We start from the raw sequence: 17,961 nt of genomic DNA, 5'->3' as shown, positions 1-17,961 counted from the left end.
ATGACAGCTGTTGAAAGATCTGTAATGTGCTTGTTTTAATATTAATATTCAATAATATTGATTAAAGATGGCTAGATTATAGAACTAAACAGAAAACGCATATTGCCTGCCTCTTCTAGCCATCTGCATCTTCATATTTTTCCTTTTGTCCTCTTACTTTCCATTCATAGCTGCAGCCTTTCTCTCGTTCTGTCAACATTGTTGAGAACGCATTTGTCTCGTCTGAATCAACTTTATTCAGTCACAAGCCCTTTAGTAAAAGAAAACTTTATTTCCAGCTGCAGTAAATTACATTTGGTGGTCGGTCTGGGTCCGTTCTGGGACTTCCCTGCCCTTCTACCTGCATATCTAGAAAGCCTAAGGCAGGGAGAGCAGCAGCAAAGACCCCCCAAAGGGTACAGAACAGAGCAGGCATCACTGACAACAGAAATGGCATTGATTAAGTCAGACACAGAATAAAAGTGAAGAGCCGGGGTGGAGCAAAGCGGCTTAAAGAGGAAGCGGCGAGTCTAGGCAGGCGAGAGCAGCTCTGTATGTAACCAGCACCCTGTATGATTTTGCTGATTGGATGGTTAAAAGGCAATCAACTGAGCCATCAGTGGAAAGATTGCATTGCAACCGATGTTTATGGCGACCTCTCCCTTTACTTCTCTGTTGTATTATCCTCTATGTATTTAGGGAATAAGAACAGCATTTCATTTTTCAGACCTCTAGAAGTCACTCCATCAGTCAGTTAGCCCACAAAGATTTCCCACCCTTTGGCAGCCACAGTTTTTGCCCGAGAAGGCTGAAATTTGGCATGGGAGGTCAACTGTGTTTGTGTTCATTGCAAAAAAAGGTACAAAAAAGTAAGAGTAGCAATGATAGTTTAAACAAAAAGGAACATATTTTCCAAATGGATTCACAGAGCTATTCCTAAGGTAACATGAACAAACTAGGTACAGTGATGAGACCTTTATTTGATGATCTAAGGGATCTGTCCGCTGTGTATTCAGTGAGCATGTCAACAAAGTAGGAAGGAGCTAAGCCATTAAAAGACCGTAAAACAATAAGAAGTGTTTTGTAATTGATTCTTTCTTTTACCGGGAGCCAATAAAGACAATATAAAACAGGAGTTATGCGCTCAGACCTTTTAGGTTTTTGTTAAAACTCTGGCTGCTGCATTCTGAATGAGCTGGAGTTTATTTAACGTCTGCTTTGTCAGCCCAGCCAAAAAAAAAGTGCCTAACAGAAATCTAGTCTACTGGAAAGAAAACCACAAACCAGCTTTTCAGAGTCTGACCTTAACAGTAAGGATCTAACTTTTAAAAAAATATATATTTCTGAAATAATGATAAACGGCAGTCTTAGAGATATTACTGATGTGCTTCTGGGCCTGTATTCACAAACATTTTGAGCTCCTAACTTAGACTAAAAACTTCTAACAAGGAGTCGTAGCTCAGGAGTGATTTAGGAAACCTTTTAGAGCAACTCTGAGGAAGGAGGAGACAAACTTTTATCTCAGTGAGGAGGTGTGCTCGACCCCATTGCTCGGTATGACTCATTCTTTTAAAGAAAGTGATGTAGTTATTACATTTATATGTTTATGTTTATCAAACTTGTTGGTGCTTTAAGTACTATATATATTTGACATTGACGGAGGAAGCTGAGTCTGTGAACACCCTGTGAGCCTGCTGTGTGTGGACATCCAGCAGAAATTAATTAAGCTGCATCCCATTATGGGACGGTGGAAGTGCTGTAATTGTTTGTGTGATCAGTGTGCTGGTGAAGGTTGCGACAGACCAAAGTCATCACTGCTGCACTGTTCATTTTTCCAAATATCTTAGTGTCGTGATCACTCTCATTTCTGGTGTTATTACGTTATTGTGTCAGGTTTATCTGCCTTGTCTGTATTTTTTTGTATCATTGTTAAGAAAAGCGCTATATAAATAAAGTTTCTAATTATTGTTATGTGAGCACATCTCTAATGAGATTGACCACAAACATTATCCCTGCGCGATTTAACTTGTAGCATGTCATTAACTCACAGTCATTCAGCATTTGGACAATATTTCTCTGACCTCTTTGTCTCTCCACCGTTTTCTCCTCATCTTAAGAAACTCTTGAAGCCCTCCTCCCAACTCCTCTAACAGTTTTTCACCTTAGGAGCTCTTTTGAAGGGTTAAGATGCTTTGTGAATAACTTTCATCTTTACCAGGATTTCAGCCTTAACTTTAAGAGTCGATTCTTAGAAAATGTCGAAATTCTACGAGGGAACAAAAGAATTTCATCACTCACTTTCAGCGACTCTTTGCACCAGAGAGCTTTGTGAAAACAGCCCCAGGAAATTAATCTCAGCATCACATCTCAAAATCACACCCAAGTTGTTAGCATGCCTCACATGGTCTTACAGGCAGGGGAGTTAGCAAAGTTTAAATACAATGCCTCAGCTGATGTAGCTTGGATGTGAGCTGAGCGCTCATGCTGAGGCCGGTCAGTTGATAACAATAAATTACAGAAGCACTATGTAGCCATTGTGCGTGCAAAAATGAGTACAGCAGTCCAAATAGCAAATTGGAGCCATATACTTCATATTAAATAGGTCATAGTTCTGTTTAATATACCATCTATGGTTGAAGCAAGTTGTTTCCCCCTGCCCCGTCCTCTCCAGACATGGCAGAGACAGGCAGGCTGCAGGAGTTCTGCAGGAACAACCTCATAAATTGACAATAACAAGCGATGACAGGTCCTCCACTGTAAGTTCCTCAGCTGTCACTTGTTGGTCAATGTAAAGTTAAGCCCGTCGTCCTGAAAATAAAAGCCCACTGCTCAAAAATAACACACTCTGGACAATGAGATAAGTGGCTGCCTGCCAAACTCCATTAACATTTTGCTCAATTTAACAGCTCTAAACATCTACGCCTTCCACAAGATTATAAATGATTCCTTACAGCTCATAAACAGACACTCACTCATTCAGCAAATATTCTGCATTAATTTGAACACTGATTAATACAAAACAGTTATTCCGGCCTGCAGCTGTAGTGTTCATAACAAGTGAAGCGAGTATTTCAACTTATCATGTTTCCTTCATCTCTGATGACACATCATCGTAATTAAAAAAAAAATTTATGACAGTAAATATATCTCAGATTTCTCCTCCAACACAACATGCAATATTAAGAGAAATGCAGAGTCTGCCCTTCTTAAGTTAACACGAGTTTAAGCTGTCAGCATATCATATGACATTCTTGCACAGACAACAAGCGGAAGAGCAAATATGGATGAACCGCACCGCCATAGCAAATCTGTGAATGGTAACTGGTGCTAAATCTGAAGGCCGAATCCTCAAGTCCAGAAATACGCTGATCACACAATTGCTGCTGCTAGGCTAGTCTTTCTGATCTTTTCTCTTTTCCACATCAGACAAGATGAGATCCTGCTGGACTAGAGCAAAGAAAGAATATACATCCACCAGAAATGTCAAAGGCAGACTTGATGCGTGTGAAATGACAATGAAGTGTTTGGCTCCTAGGTATTACTTGAGAGACAGGTGTTAACTGGTTAATATCACAACTCTCACGCCTTTACAGCATCGCTTCGATTATTTTTTTCCTCCAGTTTTTCTTCCTCTAATGATATCTTTCTCGCCCTCGAAAGCTTGTGTCTGTCCTTGCCTCCAGTTGTCCGTCTTCCTCTCCCTGCTATTTATTCCCTGTCACTCATTTGTCCTCCTCTGCTGCTCACAAAGCTCCCGTCTGATTCTTGCTGAGCTGCTTTACGTCAACACGTCGGCCTCAACCTCAGTCTTTCACAGCAGAGGCCAAAGCTGCATCCAGGTGCTACACTTGTGCTGCTTGCTGTCTAAATTTGAGGATTTTGTCTGTATTTTCTCCCTCTACCCATAACCCTTCCACATAAGAAAGTTCACAGCTCTCACTTTTAGAAAATGGAGAGAGAAAACAGTTCCCTAACATCGATCCATCTCTCAAGTCCGTTTTCCTCTTCCCCCACTATCATTATTTCTCTCCATCTTTTTTCAACTCTCAGACCAATCTTCTGCCTGGACACACAAACACCCCCAGAGTCCCGTCTCTTTAAAATACCAGGAGTCAACAATGCATGGAACAAATTGCTTTGCCAAATTGCTGTGAATTGTGTGTCGATGAAATCGTTTTGTTTAGAAAGAGAAAGAGCAAAAATGGCGTTCTCTTCCAGAGGGGAGATGATGGCTGAGATTACTGGTAGAGATTCTCTTTTCTGATAGAAAACAGAGAAACAGGAACCTGAAAACACGATGAGAAACTGCATGTTCCAGACGATATCATTTTAGATATACGTTTTACTGTGCAGTGTTCCATGTCCAGCACCTGTACTTGCCATCAATAAGGTATATATTTTGGTCAAACTTTATTTTACAGAACAATAATCAGATGCAACAAGCTATACTTTGTATCAAATTAGACAAAAACTAGAAATATGTTCTTTATTAGATAATATTAGACCCTTATTAGACCATTATTAGAGTTTACAGTACAGTTATGTTGTAATATGTCCCAAATTATCTTCTAATAAAGTCTCACAAGGGCATAATAACAGGTCTTTCTGAATTAAGTGTCTAATTTGATATAAGTATGGCTTGTAATGTTGTATTAGCATATCGTTAGGTATGCAGTGACTAATTAGGGTATAGCTGTGTTTGTTTACTTTTTACATCTTATTAATGTACTGTAAAATAAAGTGTGACCCATATTTTTGTCAACAGGTAAAACATTCGTGTAGTGGAGTCCTGGTAGTAGTTTCATTTAGTGTTTATTTTCAGCAGTCAGGCGAATCCAGATCAGAGCTGGTGGGATGAGGGAGTAGGACGGGGCTTTCAGGAGCTTTAGTGCGAAATGAAGAAAATTGAGCAGGATGAGGTGTCAACATAAAAGGTGTCAACAACAGAGTGCGTGTTGAAAGCAAATAGCTTCAGATCTGTTACCACGCGGACCATTTTGGTTGTTTCATTCTACATTTTATTACTGCTGCAGCACCTTGTGGGACCAATAAATAAACTCTAACTCTCTGTGCAGTGATTAAACGACACTCACTTGATGCATTTGTTGGCCTCTGCAAAGCAGCATCATGTGATTAACAAAACAGCATCTTACTGTACTGTACTGTAGAAGAGCATGGCACCAAAAACAGCACACTATTTCTTTTAGAGCTGCAGCTATTAGACAATTCATTGATTAGATGATGAAGGATTGCATTGCTGATTTTTTTGTTTGTTTGTTTGATGTGTAAAGAGTCACTTTTTATTCGAAAATACCTATTATGTTTTGCAAACCACCTAAAAGTTGAGCTGGGTATTCTTCAAAAATTTTTACCTTGACTTTGATACAGGTTCCAATTACTGATTATATAAAATCTAGTTCAACAAGAAGAAAATTACCTCACACATTATGGAACAATTACTCACTTCAAAGGAAGAAACTGTTCAAAGACCTGCGAGAAACTGGAGAAACTACTCAACCTGGATAACTACAAAAGAGGAAATGGAGTATCTGTCAAAAAGAACATTAAAAACAAACAGTAGTCTGCCTAATCTAAAAAAAGCAGAGAATGACTGTGTGGAGTCATTTCTGGTGCTGGGAAATATCGACAGAGTGAGACCTCTTACTTTCTTTGTGCTAAAGACAAGCTCGCCCGGGTCTGACCGTCAACTTCAGATGTTTCTCTGTTTCTACCTTCCGGTCTGTAAGCAGCTTCAGGTTTTCTATCCCTGCGGTGGTGAGAGGAGGACGCACCATCTGAGTGGACATTTAGGTGAATTGACGAGCTAACAGGTTAGCTGCACCGGCTAGTGGCACAAAGTTCACTTTCTTATCTGTGCAGATCATTTGTGCAGAGAAGCTGTTCATGGTAAAAAACAAAACAATGATCCTTGTCTCTAGTTGTAATGTTAATGTCCTGTTTTTTGCTTACTGACACTGATGAAATTTGTTCCAGATGACAAGGTGCTTTTGAATACCCAACAGGATCGAAGCAATTTGGTCGGTGCTATAAAAGTATCAAAGTCAGGTAGCCAGCCCTTCCTAAAAGCTCAGCAGAGTTAAAATTGCTTAATTGTGCAATATATTTCAGTGATAAGGCTCTAAATTCTATTTCACATCAGTCTTATTTGAGGTTAAAGTTCTTTTGGTTGTGAGGGATGAATTGCTTAGCCTTCCCCATGGGTCGCAGCATATGGCTATTGATATTCAGTGACATTTCCACCCTGTCCAAATGATACTGTGAGCAGGGATTCAGGGAAGACCACACCGCAGATAAGCCCTGGGCATTTTCTCCACACACACACACACACACACACACACACACACACACACACACACACACACACACACACACACACACACAGAAATATGTTCTTCTTTTTGTTTAGATAGCATACCTCCCTGATGCCTCAGTGTGAGGTAATGGTACAACAGTACCAGTGATACCTTTTCCAACACATACCAGCTAACAAATAGGCTCATCTCTTTAAATTCAGCATAAGTGATCTGCACTTTCAATGCGTCTTGATTCTGGCCTTCTCCAGTGTATACAACCCATATTTCCTCTCTGCAACCTGTGGATAAAAACCCATTCAGCAGGCCAGCCATGACTCAAGCCTCTGTGTTAATGTCAAAGCATTATTTCAGTAATGCCTCAGCGGCACGTCTGAAATGTCTTCTTAATGTCTCAGTCAGTCTGAGTAATACTTCAGCAAGGTCACATGGCTCCTAGCCATTAATGCTCACTGACTGAGGTATCATAAATCCAGAGAGAATCGTCTTCTGCAGATTAAATGGAGCTGGAGAAGTTTAAGCTGTCGCCACCCCTGACACCTCTGCCACCGCAACCCTCCACACACACACCACAAACACACACACACATACACACACTGCCCGAAGAGCCGAGTGATGCCAAGTGAGCTGGGTGTTGGGTGAGCCAGAGGACTGAGGAGATAGGCTGGTGATGCCCGAGGAGTCTGATGTGATCCCAGAGCACTGAACACGCACACGCGCAGACACCAGCACACGCACGCACACACACAATGGACAGGAGAATAACAAACGCACAGGGACACTTAGACACGCAGCACTGACCTTAAAGCTCCAGTAGTTGGGCTGTTGCTGTGGAGTTCATGAAGGACAAAAGAGGGAAGGGAAGGAGACAGACAGAGAAAAGTTAGATACTTACTTCTCAAATAAAGGCTAAAGTTAACTGGCAAAAAGAAATCACTGTAAAAGAAAAATGGTGCAAATGCAACAATTCTGGTTATTAAATTAAAACTACTGGTTATAAAACATTATCAATTTAATGCTGGTGCTTCTGTATGACATATGTAAGTAAACAAGACAAACAACAGCAAGAATGGCTATTTCTATGTAATTATTCTTAATGTCTTTTACATTTTCCATGCAGGCAAATTATGTTAGCCAGTTAAAAAGAAGCCGGAGGAGATTTTTCTTTAGATCGTTTTATTTCTGAGGTCATATTTTGTGGTTATTATGGTGGAAAAACTGCCACTTCTGTTGTCAGGAGCCTCCAAAATCAACACAATATGAATATTCCTTGTAGTAGCTGTAATCAGCAACTATTTTGATAACAGGTTTATCACTATAAGAAAAAATGTCAAAATTATATGCTGAGTTCTCTGTGACAGGAATATATTTGGGTTATGTACAAAACAAGATATTTGAGGATGTCACCTTGGGCTTTGACAAACAGTGAGCAATATTTTCTGAAATTTTATGGACCACACAACTAATCAGTTACTTTAGAAAATTAATCTATAATTAAAACAATCATTAGTTGCAGCCCTACATAAAAAAAAACTGGACTGGAGAGGCTGAATACAGACATTTGACACAGAAATACAAACCCCAAAATGCATTATCAACTGCATTTCTTGAATTGTTCAGTTATGAAACTCATTAATATTGTTGACAGCTTCATCTAATGCGACTACCTAAACCACAATCATTAGGTTTGATTGGTGTTAATGCAGGCGGAGGCTGTGTTTTGCAGGCATTGGGTTTCACCTGAAACAAGATTGTGTTGTTGGCTGTGACTGTTGAAGGGAAGGAAATGAAAAGAGTGAAATCGAATCAAACAGCAGCCCACTCTGTTGTTGCGACATTGGCCTCTCTCCCAGACTTGTCCACCACAGGCAAGCAACCACTCTGTCTCCTCCTCGCCCGTCTCCTTCTCTCTCTCGAGCCACCTGCTGCAGCGTTTACATCTGAACCTCGCCGCCTCGCCTGCTGTATCTCTCCTCTGTCCGTTCGCATTTCCTGCTGCTCTGCCATGTATGAAATGGTGCTTGCATGTTGGGCTCAGGAAGTGAGCTTTCCGTTAACACATAATTACCCCACAGTCAAAACCAGGCCAAGCCACTGATGGCCCAGAAATACCTCAAAATGACACAGAAAATTAAAAAAAAAAAGATTGTGCAGAGTTCATGAATTTTAATTCTAATCCAAACTCTTATTCTAGTTCTTATTCTTATCTGCAGGCAATTTTCAGTCCGTTCAGCTTCCCTTCTGCAGGACCCACATTACTCTCCTGGTGCAGGGATGAAAAAAAGTGTCAGGCAAGTTTTGATTTATGATAGTTGGTGGTTTTTCATTATATGCCTTCCATTTTAATACTGTCACAAAAGCTTAGATTACTTCAGTAAACACCAGCACCAGATGGAGCGTTTTCAACAGATTAATACCTTATTGTAATCCGATCTTTCACTTAATGTTCCCTCATTTAGTGCTGATGCATTCTGACAGTCCCTCTCACTTATTGCTCTCTTACTCTCTTATGTCTTTCTCTCTTTATTTAATTGTGGTGCAACATCTTGCTTGGTTTTGATACAATGTTAAGGGCAACAGACGATCTATAGTACATGGTCTTAAATGCATGATGCACGTGCATTTAGGATGTTTCCAACTCCACTTTGCTATATAAACAGCTCGTAATCTGGACACTAAGTAAGAGATGTTAGTCTCATACTTAAACTATTTAAATAATGGATCTGACAAGTTGAAGAAGCGAACGGAGATGCTGAAATGACCCACTTGTAGTGCTGCAGGGACTGTGGTTAATCCATGGTTTGTAAGGCCAGGTCATAAAAATTAACATTGTGATTAACAGCAGTTGCAGGTAGGTGAAATATGCTTAAGTGTCTCCTTGTGTCCTAACTGTGTGTGTGTGCTTTTACGCACGATGCTCAGCAGGACAGCTGTGACGTTTCAGCACGCATGGAAACATTTCTACATTAATTACTGAAAGCAGCCTGTCAGCATTAAGGTAACTCGTGAAAGAAAACACTCATACATCATCACAAAACAATAACCCAGAAAGCTTGTGCTGTTTGACATAATTTAAAAGATGGCTTAGTGATTAGAGACACTGCTTTCAGTTTCATTCCCATGTGCGCACCAATGTCACTGCAGCAAATACTGTTAATATTTAAGCAGCAAAACTACAAGCTGAAGTTTCAAACAGACAGGATGGAGAAAATTCTCTAAAGGAAACAGAGCAAATAATTTTTTATGACAGCTCTAATGCTCTACTGGAAGTCGGGATTTATACGACTGCTTTACTCCAAACAGTTTCACTGAATGAACTGTGACTGTGTGTGTGAACCTGCCTCTGTAGTCAAATCTCACTATCAGAATAAAGTGAGTTTGACCAGGTTTTTGTTGGTCAATGGTTGCTTCCTGCTGCCTCATGATTGCAATGTGCCTGACCACACCTCATTTTAAGACCAACACGCTCATGGATGCACAGAACTTGTCAGATTCACCAACTCTCGATACAAACACAACTAACAAGTGGTCCAGACCTGTCGTAGTCAGTCTGCCGTTATCCAAACCAAAGCTTTTCACTAATGACTGTATATTTCATTAGTGTGACGGAGACTTCCCCTTGGCCCGTTGCAGTCATTGATTGACTTGCTGCCATTTTTATACTGAACCCTTTCTCCTTTATTTCAGTGACAGCACGAGCCTCAGGAAACACAGCATTAACAACACTCGTTTTTCCTGTTTCTTGGCTTTAGCAGGTCCCTTAATTCCACTGACGCTATTAAAATTACAGACGTTCCCTTGTGAATCTCTGAAAGCAGGACTTCAATCTCCAGACTCGTAAAGTTTTTCATGAGTGAACACTTCCTGACATATGGGGAAGGAAACATAGCCTTATATGGTATTACTGGGGCGTTAATTATGCTGATTTATAAGTGTCATGTAAATGCACTCAAATATGGACAGGTGGGTGATTTACACAGTTATCTGAAGTTACAAGTGTCACAATCTGATGTGACACATTTGTGTTGTGGCTCACAGTATGAAAAAAGTGAGAGAAAGTTAAGATATAAACGTCTTTGGCCTGAGTCAAAAATGGAAAATGGAGTAAATGGAAAGCCTCATTTGAAACCACGAAAAAGAAATGATGAGACTGCAGGAATTCATTTGCTTAGCAATGCTGTGTAACTTTGATTAGCAGGTGGGCTGCACAGTTAATCGCAATCAAATGAATTGACCAAGTGCAATATCCAAATTGCAGAACCATAACCAAATTGCATTTTTTTTTTTTTTTTGGAAAAAGGAAAAACGTGAGAAAACAGCATCATAATGAAGTATTGCAGTGCTGCAGAGATGCCCTGGCCTAAAAATCTTGTTCTTCAGATGAAAGGACACGTGTTTGTTTGGTACAGTCCCAAACATGCGTCTCATCACCATAATTTAAATTGTTTGCTTTTTTCAGTCAATATGAAAATTCTAATGCTAAAATGATCATGTGACCTTTTTTTAGCATATCGTGCAACCCTAATTAGCACTCATTTAGGCTAACAGGTAGAGTGCACTCGGACAGATTCAGTTAATGCAGAGATAAAAACACATAAGTCTTATTTATGTGAATTTTATATGTACATTTCTCAATGCAAATACAATAACGTAACACTCACTAACAGCTAGAGTGCAGCAATATACAACACTAAAAAACAATAACAGACGAGGCATTGTAATCTGTGTTGAGATTCTGTCGAATATGGACCAGTAACCCAAACCTGGAGATTTTTTTCTAACTGGCAAATCAAATGGCTGAAGAGCAGGCAGAATTTCACTCGACCAAGATTTTCTTCAGTTGACTGCAGCCCTGTTGTTTTGAATATACTTTGTCATTTTGTAGCGTAAACCCACAACATACTCAAAACCTGCTCAGAATCAGAAGTAGTATTAGTAGAGTAAAAGCATGGAAAGCGGGACGAAGCATAACTGGAAACAATCCTGAAGTTGGAAACAATCACAGAAACATAATGCATCCCATTACGACTCTAATGAGTTGAATTAAAACTCGCGTGAAAATATGACCTGAATTTTAACCGGTAGTAGCTATTCCAAGGTGTTTTATTGCGCATTACTCCGACCATCAAACAACATTTGGCTGTTGGAGAGGAGACTCGCTTTTACTAATTTTAAATGTTAAAAATCCGGTGCATACATATCTGGGAGCAACTTGCCTAGCTGGCGCTGAGACAAGTGGGACTCTCAAAATGATATGGAGCATAATCTCAACCCACGCTTCCTTTTTCCCCTGTAGCATATAAATTTCTACCAACGTATGTCAAAGCAATTATTATTAAAGACAACTCTTTGAAGTGACGCTGAGAATTTCTGTCTTCTAGCAAGTTGTTCTGTTTTGGGTTTTTTTTCAACGCCATATATTATTGCTGTGCAGTGAAAACCAAGTCTGAAGGATTCAATTCTCCATTATGGGTTCATTTAATAATACATAGCTTAATTACATGGCGTAAAACAAGGCAGTTTGTTTTACCTCAGAAGACAGTGAGATCTGAATCTACAGAACTCTGCACGTCCCTTGTCACAATGAAAATTCTCATTCACACCGAGGGGTCAGGGTTCATGGGTAAAGTGGGTCACTTTCAGGGGTTAGATAACTACATGCAGCCTTTTGAGGTTGGAATCACATTGGCCTTGACTACCTGATCATGTGTCAGTCATTTATTCTGTGTAGTCAGCCAGAAAAGCTTCGTCCTTGACAATCTGTTGAACTGACAGCAGCTCAGGGGCACCATTGGTGCGTCATAAATAATTGCTGTTCACTTGTTCAGACAACGTTAATTATTTTATTTTACCAACAAAAGCTCAATGACTCTGATGGCTGGCTTTAATGATGCAAAAGTGATTTGTGGTCTTGTGTGTGTGTGTGTGTGTGTGTGTGTGTGTGTGTGTGTGTGTGTGTGTGTGTGTGTGTGTGTGTGTGCCAGTGTGTCTCTGTTTGTCACTTTAATGAAGCGTATTCACAGTTCTCAGGTAAAGTAAACACATTCATTCTACACCGCCTCGTGTTGTTTTAACTGTTGCTCCACTGAAAGCAGCAGGTACAATGAACCTGGACTTTGAGTTGCAGATATCGCACAGAGAGGGTGTGACAGCAAACAGGAGGGGGCCTGTGTCACTGTTATGTTAATGTTATTACACCTTAATAATCCTCTATCCTGACAATCATCACTGCAATCAATGCACCTCTTCTGAACAGAAAATATATTCAAGACATGGTTTTATAGTGTCAGTCGTTGCTGCACTAACTCATTCAGCCATAATCCTACATGATAGACAAAACTCTTGAGTGAGGCTCTAATACTTTGCTCAAATGTATATCAATTTTAACCTCCTGTTGAATTAAATATGCTGCGAGCCCAGAGGAGACAGTGTTACTGATGTACGTTTGAGATGTCAGATTAAACTTGGGGCTGAGGGGCTGAATGCATGCCTGACTGCTAAGTAAAAGACACCCATGTGTACATCTACACACAGGTATGTACTGTATGTGCGCTCACTGGAGTTGGCCACAGAGCTCCAACAGAAGGACGTAGCCTCACAGAGTGGAGCGCTGCATTACCTGACCTGCATGTAAAGCAGGCTGCACTCACACCACCACCACCACCCCTCCTCCACCTCCATCTCTTTCTCATGTCGTCATCCTCTCTGCACCCCCCGCCTCCATCTCAATCATTCTTACTCTTTCCTCCTCAATCCTCCTCCGGTCTAGTTTGGTGTCTTGATGTTACTGCAGCCTCTCTCCCTTTCTCTGGCCATTTAAAAAAAAAACACCTGCACTGGTCTGCACAGCAAATTTAAGATCAGCCAAACAGACGCACAAAGGGCTCTGTGTACAGTTTGCAGCACCGTCCACTCAGCCTCCGTCTAGCCCGCTGAGCATATGCACACCGTCACCACAACAACCACAACAAACACAACAGGCGTGGAATCTAATCCCAGCTGGCACATCCACATCCACACACCAACACCTCTCTCTACAACAGCCTCCGGCTTCCAGTTTCAAGCTTCCAGTCCCGTCTCACCTGCAGTGCACCTGTGCCTGTCCACCACTCCAGTCATCCCAGGCTGTCCGTCAGGTGCAGCGAATCCTCATCGCGTTTTTACCCGTCTCTCCCTCCCTCTGCTTCTCTAACCCTCCCTCCCTCTCCCTCTCTCTCTCCGTCTCGCTCTCCAGTAGCACATGCGGCGGAAACTCTTTATTTAATTCATTACAACACCAGCCGATTAACTCCTTCGCAGATGGGTGGCTGGCTCCTGCTGGTGCTGGCTAATTGAGCAGCGGGCTGCTTGACTGGCTGCTGCGCTCCTCTACAGCTCCTCCTTCCCCCCTCCCTCTTTCCTCGCTGTCCATGCTCTGTGCACATCCACGAGATGACAAGGAATCCTGGGCTCCGCTGCTTTCTCCCCCGTGCAGTGAAAATGCCCCGTCACTTCAGGATCTGTCCACTCTACAGCTGACTGCTGCCTTCCTCTCGTTCCTCTCTCCTCTCTCTCGTCATTATTGTACAATTCTTCCTTCTCTACACAACCTGACCTTTGCAATGCGATATCCCTACTTGCCATTTATGGGAGAGGTTGCCACGGCAACTATGGACTCCACCTGTCTTCCACCCGCCCACCCTCGCTCCCTCTCTCTCTCTCTCCTCCTTTCATTTCTCTGCTCTCCCCTGATGTGCGTCTCTGTCACGTCAATGCACTGAATTTACTCTTTTTTTAAACCAACAGACACACAGCAGCAGTGTGTTTGTGTACAGTACCGTGTGTGTGTGTGTGTGTGTGTGTGTGTGTGTGTGTGTGTGTGTGTGTGTGTGTGTGTGTGTGTGTGTGTGTAGAAAAGAGCGAGAGAAAACTGTTAAGGTGGTGAAACTGGTCATAGTATAAACTCCATTTGCAGGGGGCGAAAGAGCAAAGCAAAAAATATCCTGAGGCGTTAAGATCAAAGCTTCATTAGCATATGTGCAATCAATATATCAGTGGTTTTCAAACTGGGGTCAGGGGACTAAGAGCAGTCCTTGACTGGGTTAAAGAAGGTCCGCAGCAAAAGGAGGAATAAAATATTTTAACTTTTATCATATTTTTTGGAAGCTGGAAAAACAAGGGGAGAAACAGCATTGGTTGTTTTGATTGATTGTAATTTATAGTGATTCTAGTTTGATCATTTATTGACTATGAAGTCTTTATCATCTTCAAACCTAACTAAAATATTCAAAGGGGAGTATTTTGTGAGTCTGATCTATTGTGGGGGTCCTTGACATGGAAAAGTTTGGGAACCGCTGCAGTATATTCGTGTGTGTCTGTGTGTGTGTGTCCTCTTTCCACACCTCAACAGTGCCTGTCTGGCCCCTCTATGTAAAGTTCTGCAGGTTCTGGCAGCAGAGAAACAAAGACAAGCTTGGCTGTGACAGTTTAATGACGACCTCTAATAACACAGATACAAAGACCACCTGACAGCCTTCCATTATTTATTTTCTCTCCCTCAATTATTCCAATGAGCACAATGTGCAGCATTGTCCTGCTTTCACTCTGGGTATTAGCTGACGAGAGACTTTTTGTCGCCTGATGATACTAAACTATTCAGTGCATACGTGATGAGATTAATGTGTCTGAATCATCCTGTCTAAACATGGATGCTGTCATTATTGTACAGCAATTTCACTGTGCAATCAACAACTATTTCACAATGATAAGTTAAAGCAAAAAAGCTTAGAGCTGCTGATTAATTATTAATCAGCAATAATCGGTTTTATCTGATTTCAGCTTCTTAAATATGAATATTTTCGAGTGCCTTTAAGCCTCTCTGACAGTAAACTGAATATCTTTGGGTGGTGGACAAAAAAAGACATTTGAGGACCTCATGTTGGAAAACACTGTTCTGAAATTTTTGACCGTTTTCTGACATTTTACAAACCAAAAAACGATCAATTAATCAAGAAACAAATGAACAGATTAGTTGACAATGAAAACAATGTTTAGTTGCAGCCCTAAAATTTTTTCCACTTCAACACATTGGGATGATACAATATATTGTCAGACACATTTCTTTTCAACAAGCTCTCATGAGAAGGTGAGGTGCGTACCTGTTCTCGTGCAGACCGCTCTGATGTTCCCCTCATGCTGGCGTGGGAGGGTGAGGGCGATGGTGGGTTGTGGTGCGGGCTGTGGTGCGGGTGCTGCAGCTGCTGCTGCTGCTGATACTTGCTCTTCAGGTGATCCATGAAGGCGTCCCTCTTGCGCTCCATGTCGGCCTTGTGCAGGTTGGTCAGGGCCTCCAGGCTCTGGGCGGCGCTGACGGTGTGGCGGTGCTCCGACGTGTGCACCAGGCCCACATTGGAGAAGCGCCGGGCGCTGTTCCCCAGCGTCCGGTACTCCCGCGGATACTCCAGGTCATCTGTGGAGATCATGTGACTGCCACCACGCTCGGGATCTGAGGCACGAGGACAGAAGAAGGGAAGGAAGGAGGAAGGAAAGGAAGGTAGGAAGGAAGGGGAAAGTGTGCAAGAAAGAGGTGAATCACCACCCACACAGGCATGCAGAGAGATTTCAAGGTGGAGACATACATACACACAGAGCAGGCACACACAGGTGGAAACAAATGGAGCAGAGAAAAGGAGAGAGGAAAAAATAAGATGGAGAGAGGACAGGAGAGAGCAAGAGAGAAAAAAAGAAATGGGATGGGATGTTAGACTATTTGCCACCAGGACGGAGCAGTTCCCTGCAGAATTATTGATTTCAAGTTCTGAAGGGAAGAAAAATGAGAAAAGTAAAATGCTTCTGCAATAGATCAAAGGAAGAGGCTCAAACTGAATTTGTTTTGCTGGATATTCCTTTGTGATATGCCTGCTTGCCATCTTAAGTAGCTTTCATTGTTTTCCTAGGAAACAGAAAAACAGAATACGGAAAACTGAGGTGACTGAACGTCAGTTGGGATCATGAAGGAACACTTCTTTCATAAATGTCCTTGTTCTCGCTTTTTCTCGCCAACTTCTGTCCATCTATCTGAGCTTCCCCTCCATCCCTTGACACCCTCTGCCACTTCCTCTACATATTCTCACTGTTTCTTGTCTGGAGGTTACTGATTCTGCTGTCCGTTTTTAAGGAGGCGCATCACTCTGACAGCCCTTGGCCTTTTATCAGAGCTCTAACTGACAGACAACACAGCCCAAGGTGGAAGGCACACAGGAAGGAAAGGGGAGACAGCCGGGAGGAGACGGTATGGTTACACAAAAAAATATATATATGTGACTACAAAAACGAATGAACTTAAAGCGTGATAAAAGAGCGGGGTGCCATTCGCCCGGAGAGTTACCTTGCTTAGGAAAACAGGCCCCGGCGTTGGCTAGAAGAGAAACATGCCAAGGGTTAATTTGTGTGTTTGTGCACAGATGTGCAAGCAAACACATCAGAACACCGTCACATGACCATCAGAAAAGCACTATTGTGAAATGATAGCACTTTCTCTGAATGACAATTGATTAATGCATTATAAATGCATTATAATGTATTCATAAGGGTTAACATACACGGAAATGGTTGCTGTGAATACTAATAGTGTCTAACAATAAACCTCAGAATGGTTATGAATATATCATGCAGTTTAACAAAGAAATAATTCATAAAATACATTTATTCATATTGGACCAAGTAGCTAACTCTGTATAAACTTCAGATTTTAAAGGTATAATATGCAACATTTTCTGAAAAAAAAAAAGAAAAAAGAAATGCATAGATTCATATGAACACAACTTCTTTCAATCATCACTTATGAACCACTATAAGTGTGTGGCAGTGGCTGAATCTGCAGAGACTCAGCCCTCTGCCTGGATTTCCTTATTTTCTCATTATTTTGCTGTGCTTGGGAAGAGTTACCAACCCAAAGCGTTGGCATCTGACGTCCTGGGAACGAGACTCGACAATCGCCAACAATCTTTCTGCTGCATTTACAAACAGTTCTCACAAATTCTATTGATTGCACTGTTGACCAGGGAGAAAAATAATCAGTTCAGAAATGTGTAATAAAATAAAAAAAAACAGGTTAAAATAATAGCATAAAAAAAGTGCTGAGGCTTAATAGGGCTGAATGAAGCGGACCATCTGTACATTAAAGGCTCATCAGCAGCATTAGGGTGAGCTGAGCGATGAAGCAGCGGAGGGAGGCTCCTCGGGGCAGGAGCAACAAATGGACTGTTAATGAACGCAGAGGAAGAGAGGAGGAAGCTGGCCAGATGGAGGCCCAACAGAACTGCAGTGGACAAACCTTAACACAGTGAGAGCCTGTTCAGAGCAGAAGGTCGGCGATCGTTTAAAACGCAGCTGCAATCAAACGGCACTCTTGTTGTAAACCCATTTCTCATTTCCCATTCCTCTATTCATTCTCCGAGCGATATCGCACTCGAGTGTGATCTGCTGTTTCAACACCATGCCCTTTCATCCACCACATTATGAAGTGCTGATAAACTGAGCAGGGGTGAGGCGAAATGGACTGACCTCGTGGCTAATAGCATTAGCATTGAGCACTCCTTCGCGCACCAAGGCCGCCGGACATATTCATCTGGCCCCCCTCGCAGCCTCCCAGATCTCTGGTTTACACTTC

General features: G+C 41.7%; 1 protein-coding gene across 1 annotated transcript in view; it reads right to left on the bottom strand.

Moving 5' to 3' along the window:
* Positions 1 to 16,686, bottom strand: part of srcin1a (SRC kinase signaling inhibitor 1a) — a 62,860-nt gene extending 46,174 nt beyond the window's left edge. Inside the window, 3 exon segments of the mRNA XM_084743727.1 lie at positions 7,113 to 7,139; positions 15,449 to 15,795; positions 16,678 to 16,686. Coding sequence (XP_084599853.1) covers positions 7,113 to 7,139; positions 15,449 to 15,772 — 351 coding nt within the window. The 5' untranslated portion in view covers positions 15,773 to 15,795; positions 16,678 to 16,686.
* Between the last annotated feature and the right edge of the window lie 1,275 nt (positions 16,687 to 17,961).

This window comes from Lutjanus erythropterus, chromosome 19, assembly GCF_056507025.1.
Source record: "Lutjanus erythropterus isolate fLutEry1 chromosome 19, fLutEry1.hap2, whole genome shotgun sequence".
Taxonomy (NCBI): Eukaryota; Metazoa; Chordata; class Actinopteri; order Lutjaniformes; family Lutjanidae; genus Lutjanus; species Lutjanus erythropterus.
Note: the sequence above shows the minus strand (reverse complement) of the source record. Positions and strands in the feature narration are given on the sequence as shown.